Here is a 10,000-nt window from a genome sequence, read left to right on the forward strand (position 1 = left end):
AGGCTGTTTCATCTCAGACAAGCTTCACTTCCAAAGACAACAAGAGACTCCACCATCACCAATAGCAACAGCCTCCATCACTGCCCCCCAATGCTATCAATTCTACCTCCAAGTGGATGTTAAACCCATTTTCTTCTTTCTACCAATACAGCCTTAGCTGAGCCCTTATGGCAGCACAATCTTCCTGATCTGTCTTCCTGTCTTTGGATGATCCTTCTCCATCCATCCTCCCCACCATCATCTTGTGAGCTTCTGAAAATGGGAATCTGAGTAAATGGGACCCAAAGCTCTGATGGCTTCCCATTAAGTGCAAGCATCTCAGCACAAATTTGAGAGCTGGTGCAGTCAACCCCCCTCAGCCCCTCCCCCATCTCCTAGTCTCACCCCAACACTCTCTCTCTGTCTCTCTGTCTCTCTGTCTCTCTCTGTCTGTCTCTCCCTCTGTCTCTCCCTCTCTGTCTCTCTCTGTCTCTCTCTCTCTGTCTCTCTCTCTCTCCCTCTGTCTCTCCCTCTCCCCCCCCCCCCCGTGTGTGTGTGTGTGTGTGTGTGTGTGTGTGTGTGTGTGTGTGTGTGACTCTCTCTTCTGGGTTAGTGTCCCCTCCTGATTATTTTCTTCCATTCATACTCCACACACCAGTTCAAACTGAGAGTGACAGCTATCATTAAAGAATGCAGGAAAGGTTCTGTGTCCTTTAGACCCAATGTCCTGTTCTGTTCTCTCATCAACTCTACAAGTTTCTAACACAGGAACTAGGGCTCAAGAACTAAGCCATTTCCCCAGGGGAATGTCCCAGCTGTAAGGAGATAACAGCCTGGAATGATGTCCTCCTCACACTATCACTTCCTGGCCATATCCTAACCTCCAAACTTTGCTTAGCTGTTCAACTATCCCTACCCTCATCTGGCTTGCCCTGTGGACCACTGCAGAATCCAGCCCCCTGTGGCACCTTCTTTATTTCTTGCTTTGGACCCTAATTCTGTGTAGCTTCTTATTCCAGCTCCAGGCATACACCTATGCTTTCTCCAGGCTTTAAGCCCATGGCCAGCAGAAAACACAGTCCTTTGCCCCACCCCCACCCAACTTAGGTGGCTCCTGCCCCTACCTCAGGCCCCAAGGCTGCTATAGTCACTGCTGCACACTTAAGCCCTCTGTCAATCAGTGGCCTAGTGCATTTCCACCACCTGAAACTGTGGAGATGCCAACTGGGTTCTGCATGGGTGCTGACGGGTCCCTTCCCTGTGTCTCCAGGTACTGTTCCGGTGTCACTAGGAGTCACTGGATCCTGCTCTTCTTCCCCCTTGCTTGCTTCTCATGACAAGGACAGCTTCCTTTAATCTCATAAGAGGCAATTTACTATGTGCTCCGAGCTGAGAGAAAACTGGCAATAACTACCCTGGAATGAGTATTCTCAAGCTTCCTCCAAACGGTCACTAATAAGAGCAGATGGCCACACTGGAGCCTTTCCTGTGCTGCTGGACAGGTGCTCTGGGAGGAACCAGGAGGGCCCAGCTCTGATTTCTACCTGCAGACTTCTAAGGGGGCTCAACATCAGAGCTGAAGAGTTCCAGTCTTGGCTCACTCGCAGCATGAGCGGCTTGGGAGTTGGTTTACACAGTCCTGGGCTCACAGAGGTGTGTAGATGGTGTGACAAGAGCCCTTTATGGAATGCTATACATGCAGGATGGCTTATGTCAAGGCCTGCATCCTCACAGCATTCTCTTTACTGTCCTCCCTTCTAGGGACCCCAGGAACCTGAGGGTCAGAGAAGGTAAGGGGCATGCCCCAGTTATATAGGCAGTGACAGGGTAGAGTTCTATCTAGGACAAGATGGCAGATTGTCCTTTCTACTGTGCAGGACTTGGGCCCTGGAAGGTGATAATATTCAGGTACTCTGGGAGGTAGCTAGGGACCTCACCCATCATGTGTTCGATATAGCTCTTTGTGCCCCAGAATGGGTTTGTCCTTCTCTGCATCTCCATGTCACCACACACTCAAGAAAGCTTCTCTGTACCTCCAACTCCCATCTTAAACAGGCCTCTCTATTTTATATATTATTAGTGAGTGAGTAAGTGTGTGTGTGTGTGTGTGTGTGTGTGTGTGTGTGTGTGTGTGTGATAATTGTACACACAAGGAGGTTGGAGGACAACTTTGTGGAGTAAATTTTTCCACCTTTATATAGGCTCCTTTCATTGAGTTCAGATCATTCAGTTTTCATAGCCAAGACCTTTACTCACTGAGCCAGCTCACCAACCCCCCAGAAACAGAGATTTTTTTTTTAATTCCACAAAACCTTATATGACCTCTGTAAGATGGTTGCATGACCCTTTATATTCTAAAGTGACCATCCAGGAACTCTCAATAAATCCCAACAGAGGTCTTGAGTTTTGAGTCAGGGGCAGGCAGGATTTTAGTTGATTGCCACCACCCACAGGCATGATGCTGACCATGCATATACGTCTGCAGATCCTAGGCTCCAACAGCAACAGCAAGCTTTCCAGGCTCACCAACTTTCTGTCTAGGACACTGACAGCCAATGGCTATAATCTCTCAGCCTTCTACCTGGCAAGGCAGACCAAATTGACCAGCCTGACAGTAAAAAACGAGGAAAATGATAATACACCCCTGAGCCTCCAAGCTGGGCTCCAAGCATGAAGGGTCTGCAGCAGGAGGCATGTGTATAGCCTCTGATTCTGACCAGACTCAAGGCAGGCAGAGTGTGCACCCAGGCTTGATCTCCTGTGCTGTGCCAGCTGTTAATCCCAACCCCTGTGTCCTGGTCCATGTTCTTCTTTCTACCACCAGGAAAGCACAAAGCAAAGACCTTTTCCTGTGAGTGACAAGGGAGTTAAGACACTGAAGGGCCAGAAGACTTGGGCCTGACAGCTGTGTGTGGCAGAGATCCATGATGACCATAGTGTCTCCAAACATAGCATGGGAGGACCAGAGTCAGCATGGGCCTGGAGACACTGGCCATCTTTTTATCTGTTCCTCACCCAGAAAGACCACAGCACCAGAGACTCTAGAGCCTATGAGGACATGCAGCCCTGTCCCTTCCAGAGCTCCCAAGTGGCCCTCAGAGCAGAATGGGGCCTGGGCCTGTATAGAGGGGAAGAAGATCCAGGGAAGTTGCAGGACACCAAAGGAAGTGGGAAAGACATTCTATACAAACGAGAATTTGTTCAAAGCCCAAACTGGAGTGAAGACACGTACCTGCTATTCGAGCACTCAGGAGACCAATGCAGGAGGATTGCAAGTTCAGGAGTCATATGGACTGCATAACAAGACCCTGTTCCAAAAGGAAGTTCAAGTTGGTTAATAGAAAGGATAACAGAAAAGGTTCAGCTGAAGAAGTGAGTCCCAGAGGCCAGTTCTGTACTCCCAATCAAGCCACGTGTCCGTGCACCATGGGAGGAGGTGACACGGAGTCAGGGAAACCCCAAGGGAATCCCTGTAGTCCAAAAGGCCCTTGGCCTTGGGTGATCTAGTGGGTGGTATGAGTACTGGATGGAGAATTACAATTGGGTGCAGGCACTCTGCTCAATGGCCACAATGAAGTAGTGTTAAAAGAATGGAGTTGCACAGATTCTCAAGTTTGCGTTTTACCTGGGGTAACTGTGCAAAGTTGTAAACCTAGGCAAACCCATTCATTTGGATTTGGGGTGAGCCTCTGCATGTTCATTGGCTTTCTGACATACAGAAGATCCCCAAGACAATCAATTTATTAAAACAAAAGGGCTGTTCTGGCTCATAGTTTAGAGGGCTCCAGGGCTTGGTCAGGGGGTTCTATTGCCTCTAGGTCAATGCAGAACAAAACTACTCGCTTCAAGCTGAGAAACAAGAGAGAGAGAGAGAGAGAGAGAGAGAAGTAGGGCCCCACAATTCCCTCCATGAACACACCCCCAGGCTGAGGGGATGCCTCAGTGAGAAAAGCACTTGTCACTTAAGCATTAAGACCCGAGTTTGAATCCTCAAATCCCTGTGAAAACAGGCTCTGTAGGACATATCTGCATTATTCCTATGGCAAGATGGGAAAGAGAGACAGAAAAAACGCCTGGAAGCTCAGGCGCCAGCTCGCCTGGAGTCCACAGTGTGGACAATAAGGGGATGCTCCCTCAGACGTGGTAGAAGTGAAAACTGGCATCGGCAGTGGACCTCCACACATGCAACATGGCACAAGCACTTACACACACACACACACACACACACACACACACACACACACACTGACCTACAGACCTCCCATGAGGTCACTACCACCTCTCAAAAGCATCAGGCTGGGCCTTCTGGAGATGTTTAAGAACCATGCTACGGCACTCAGTTCACTGTAAAGAGTGGTTATGATGGCTGCCATGCATCCCAGAGCCACGTGTGCATTCGACCCCACAAGCCTGCCATATGGTGGGTTTCACAGAAAGAGCTCAGTGGCTTTTCTCTCCTGTGAAGGTGATCCCTTGTGACTCCAGCCCTCCGTGCTTTGTCTCTAACCTTTCTCCCTCTGTGTAGTGTGCTCAGCACAACATCTACCCAGTCCGTAGTTTATAATGCAACAGCTACTTTCCCACAGTGAACACAGAACCCAGGAAACAAACCAGAGCTGACAAACCACAAGCAATTAACAGAGGGACACTTGATGTTCACATGCTGTGCCAGGCACTGGAACAGAGAGGTGGCTGTGCTTCTGTCCTTCAAGAGATACACTACGGGTCTCACCTGTTTTCCCAGCATTGGGTGGATAGTAAGTGTGCAACAAGATTTGGGGAAACCGGCAGCAACAGTTGATCTTAGTGACCACATGATAGGTGGTGAGAAGTTAGCAAAGCAGACCTCTGGGTGTGCCCATGTGGGAGTTTACTGAGACTAAGGCGAGAATAGCTACCCTGAGTACACGTGGCACCATCCCCTAGGCTGGGAGTCAAAATGGATGAAAGAGAAAGAAGAAAGTCAGTTTGTCTAGGGTGGAAAGGAAAAGGGCCAAGGAAAAAGGGAGCAAGGTAGGGGAGGGGACTTCTCTAGAAATGACCCCACCTATGCCTTGCACACGGAGCTCCCAGGAAGGCCTCAAGATCTGCACCAAGGATGAAAGAGCATGTGTTTTTCCTCCACTCCCTCCACTGTAACACTCCGACTTCCAGCTGCTTTCTAGTCCACCGAGTTTAACATCCATCCATAAAAGCCTCTCAGCTTTAAAAGAAAAAAGCAATTTCGTTTATTTTTTAATATCTTTCATTTAATTCTTTGACAATTTCATATATGTATACAAACGTATCTTGATCCTATCTACCCCCAACTTTCCCCTCTGGCTCTCCCCAGGCACCCCTCAACATGTCCCCTTCCCAGCTTCATTTTCCCCCCCTCTCTCTCTCTCTCTCTCTCTCTCTCTCTCTCACTCACACACACACACACACACACACACACACACACACACACACATAACCTACTGAGTCCGATTAGTGCTGTGTGCTGAAATGTTGACAGATTCTATTGGCTTGCTCTTGTACAGGTGTTGTGCAGGTAACCGTAGCCTCAATGAGCTCATCAGTGCAGTGGCCACGCTGGGTCCAGAAGATAGCATTCCACAGCTCTCCTCCCCATCATCCAGCTCTAGTGTTCTTTCTGTCCACTCTTGTAGTGTTCCCTGAGCCTTGAAGAGTGGACATGGAAGATGATATAGATATACCTCATTTATGGGTAAACACTTGACAGTTACTTATTCTCCACATTCTGACCAGTTATGAATCTGTATTAGCTGCCTCCTGTGAACAAAAGAAGCTTCTCTGACAAACATTGAAAGCAAGACTGAAATCTATGGGTACAACCATAAAGATTTAGAAGGCAGTTTGACAACTTGCCAATTTAAATTGTTCCCTTCCTGGAGCTTTCTGGCCTCCTTTTCCATGAGCTTTTGAAAATGTATCAGGTACATTTTCCTTCTTTGGAGGGGGCCTCAAATCCAATCAGAAGGCAGTTGGTTGCCCCCATAACCATCATGCCACTACTGTACCAATGGGCACCTCTCACCAGGCAAGTCAACACTGTACCATTCAGGGTTCACCACTGGATAGTTCCATTAATGCCTTCTCTCCTGCAGCCTAAATAACACCCTTTCTGAATTGTAGCCAGTAAATATAAAGTTCTCACTTCAGTTCTGGCTTGATCTCTATAATCTAAATATGCTGTGTCTTCATAATATTCTAGTTTTACTATCTAGTTAGAGTGGGCAACTAAGAGCAATGGCGATAGCCTATGCTGTTGGGGAGGTCCTGTATCCCACACCTGGCACCGAGAGACAAAGTAATTGTAGTGGCTTGACCATAATATGAAAATATTAAAATTGGACCAAAAAGAAAGACTGTTGGTTGGGGGTACTCAGCTCCCACCCCACTCCCCCAAAGTACTTGTAAATCACATCCTTTGTATGATTTTGAGACTTATGTGCCCTCTCTCCCTGGAAGCACACCTTCCACAGAAAATCCAAGTGGGTCCAAACATAAACAGTGGATGACTAAAGCCCCACGTGGCCACCATCAGAACACCTAAGCAGTTCTCTGGCCTCTCCTGCTTTGCCCTCCATGTGTTATTGGGAAGATCTTGTATATGCTCCAACTCCTGGTTCTGAGAAACCCTCCAGTGTGGCCTCATGATTACCCATAGTTGACTTCCCAGTCCTGCCACTGACCCCTCCTCCCAGTGTTCCCTACCATCCAACTGGCCTGATTTCCTTGATGACCACCCAGGACTTACCTTTGCCCTAAGGGATGGATGCCCCAAGCATCTTCAACAATCTCCTGTTCCTTCTACCAAGCATAAGAAGGATGGGGTGTGGTGGATAGACAGGCACCTCCTGCCAGAGCTCCTAATAAGGGATGTTGGAAGCCTGGGCCTCACTTCCTTTAGGGCTTTCTCATTACAGCCCCTTTAGCCCCTGGCTGACAACCTGACAATTCTCTCTGATCACACAATCTTCAGCTGCTACTGCAGCTGCCTTGACACTGTCCTTGCAAAAAAGATTCTGGCATAAAAGATTAGAGCTGATAGAAGCCTAGGAAAGGTGTCCCCTGCTTCCTCCTCTTCTCCCTCTCCTCCTCCTCTTCACCTCTTCCTCTCCTCCTCCCCTCCGTTCTCCATCCTCCTTTTCCTCCTCTCCTCCTCTCTGATTCCTGCTCTCCCTTCTCCTCCTCCCCATTCCCTTCTCTTCCCCACCCCATCTTTCCCCGTCCTCTTCCTCTTCCTCCTCCTCCTTCTCCTTCCTCCCTTCCCTCTCCTCCCTTCCCTCTCCTCCTCTCTTCTCCCTCCTTTTCCCATCTCCTCTCTCTTTTTCTCCTCTGCCTCTTCTCCTCGCCCTCCCCCTCCCGCTCTCCCTCCTCCCTCTCTGGACCTCTACTTTATGGCTCCTCTCTCTTCAGTCCTCTCCCTCTTCCCGTCTCATCTTTTTGTTCTTTCTTGTCTCGGTGCCAGAAACAGCCTAATTACAACGGAAAACTTGAAGATACAGAGTAAGGGGGAAAAACCCACTACCCAGAGCTGATTAAAATCTCCTATGTAATCTAATTTGTAAAGCTCAAATCATAATAAAATGTGTTACTCCCATAATTCCGGGCCAATCTGATTTTCAATAAGACTCCTCAGAGAGGTTGCCAAGATCCCATCAGGCTGCCAACTCCAGACCTTCCTGCTTCCCAGACTCTCTGCTGCTCTAGGGGCCTCATGCCCTCCCCTGCACCTCAGCTCCCCTGATGCCCTTAGTTTGGCTCTGTGTAGGGCAGCAATCCAAGTCCAGGTCATCTGTGGGCCTATGGAAAGGAGGCAGCAGCTGGCTCTAGGCTCCCTTCCTCCACTGAATATCTGTCTCTTTGGGGATAGGGTGGGGAAACTGAGGCTCAAAACTCAAGTGGACCCATCCCACCCCGGCTCTGCCACTCATTATCTGTGTCACCCTGGGTAGACTACTGTGCCTCTCTGATCCCAATTTCTTTGTCATAAAATGGTGATTGTTTTTCTGCCCTGAAACAATGGAAGTCTCTAGGAGAAGAAAATATGGGACGCATGGCTACAATCATCTCAGATTGTCAAGGTCCCACTGTCCACTCAGTTGTGGCCTCCCAGGAACACACACCATGTCACTGCCCTGCTTCAGTGACTATCTCCAAGACAAGGCTTAGGGAGCCACATAGAGCCTAGCTCAGCAGATGAGACCAACCCTCAGAGCCAGAATGAGGTGGGTTCACAGCCCCCAGCCTGCCTCAGATAGCCATTGACAAATGCCTCAGTTTCCAGTCCTGCAGAGCTGTCTGAGGGATAGTACTATTAGCACAGTTCACCAGGCAGGACACCCAGCACTGGAAGTACTGAGTCAGCTCAGCACTACTCTCCTTTGTCTGCTGCTTATGCCAGCCTCCGAGCTCCACATAGAGAGAGTTCTTGCTGTGGTTGGGCTGTAAGCAGGCCAAAAGAATTCATGAGCTGATGTTTAAGATCTCAGCACAGAGCCTGGCATCTCATGTGTGCAGCAAACTATTTGTTTAATAAAATATGAAGCAATAGCTTCCATGGTTGTGGCATCTTGTTTTGAGGTGTGGAGGAGACGCATGGACTCCCAAGTGATTTCCAAGGGGGAGACTCTAAGAGCCAACTGCAAAAAAGGATAGGATAAGAAAGTTGTGCATAGACGTGGCCACCAGCTCCTGCCAAGGCCCTACCAGCCACTCAGATTGCCTGGATTGATTGCCAGGTTGAACTAGATCCATAATCACTCCTGAGCAAGTGGAGTTAGGTGGGAGTCCCCTAGGAAGAAGGGAGGTACCTGTCCCGTGGTAGCTGAGGTTCATCTCCAAAGTCAGCATCAGGGTTGGATGGAGGGGCTAGAGTCTGGAGTCCGGAGTCAGCCCCTGAAAGATGAAAACGAGGCTGGAGTCCTCGGGACAGCCTAGCTCTGCTTCTAGAATGTGGAAGGATGCTGACTGACCACTGTACCTCTCCCTCTCCAGGCCAAGTCTACTCCTTCAGCCAGCAACCCCAGGACCAAGTGGTGGTGTCAGGACAGCCAGTCACGCTGTTGTGTGCCATCCCGGAATACGATGGCTTCGTCCTGTGGATCAAAGATGGCTTGGCTCTGGGTGTAGGAAGAGATCTCTCAAGTGAGTACTTCCAGATTCCCCCCACTCAGTGCCCACACTGCCTCACCCCATCTGCTCCACTACAGAACCCCCATATTCCGTCTCCAATGTCATTCGGGGCTCAAATCCCCAACCAGATCTGCAACTCTCCAGACAGGCAAGACCTGGAGCTACATCCCTAGGAGCTCAGGAGCCTCTGGCTATTGAGTACTGACCCCACCCCCCAATCTTATGGTCAGTCCTAAACCTAGCACAGAATCCATTCTCAAGCCAATGTGATTCATGAAGTCTGATTTCCAAACATCGTGTACTCCTGTTTCTTGGCCCAATATGAATCCTTATTTATCAAGGCATGATCCAGCTTCCCACCTAAGGAGATAGCCAGTGAACTGAAAACTCACAAGAAAACCTGCCTCTCCTAGGATTCCTCTCATGATGGGAAGAAAAGATGGGAAGGGTTTACACTAACTGCCAGCCTTGTTCAGCCACCCAGGCAAGCAGCACCGTGGGGGCCTCCTACAGCTGCTACTGACTGGCACATCAACTCGGTTGTTGGTGCCAGGCCATGTCATTTGGTAACTACTTTGCATGGCTACCTCGGAAGCTCATCCAAACACCTCGCCAACCTACACTTTCCCCAGGGCATAAAGAATGCAGCCATCCTCCTGTCACTTGCCTGTTCTGTCATTACTCTGCCCTGGGATGGGTAGGAAAGGGGTTGACTGCTGGCCTGATATGCATGATGAAAATTCAGAGGGACAGATCTGGGTGTCACTCTCCAGCCATCTGGGAATGGCTGGGAATGGAGGATGGATGAGAAATATGCATTCAACTGGTAAGTAGCTTCACCTCATTCATGCTGTACAGCTGCAGGAAAATAAAAATC

At 49.2% G+C, this 10,000-nt stretch overlaps 1 protein-coding gene across 1 annotated transcript in view; it reads left to right on the forward strand.

Moving 5' to 3' along the window:
- Positions 1-10,000, forward strand: part of Kirrel3 (kirre like nephrin family adhesion molecule 3) — a 166,038-nt gene that overhangs the window by 64,901 nt on the left and 91,137 nt on the right. Inside the window, exon 3 of the mRNA XM_036192496.1 lies at positions 8,986-9,135. Coding sequence (XP_036048389.1) covers positions 8,986-9,135 — 150 coding nt within the window. The remainder of the gene's footprint in view (positions 1-8,985; positions 9,136-10,000) is intronic.

This window comes from Onychomys torridus, chromosome 7, assembly GCF_903995425.1.
Source record: "Onychomys torridus chromosome 7, mOncTor1.1, whole genome shotgun sequence".
NCBI lineage: Eukaryota > Metazoa > Chordata > Mammalia > Rodentia > Cricetidae > Onychomys > Onychomys torridus.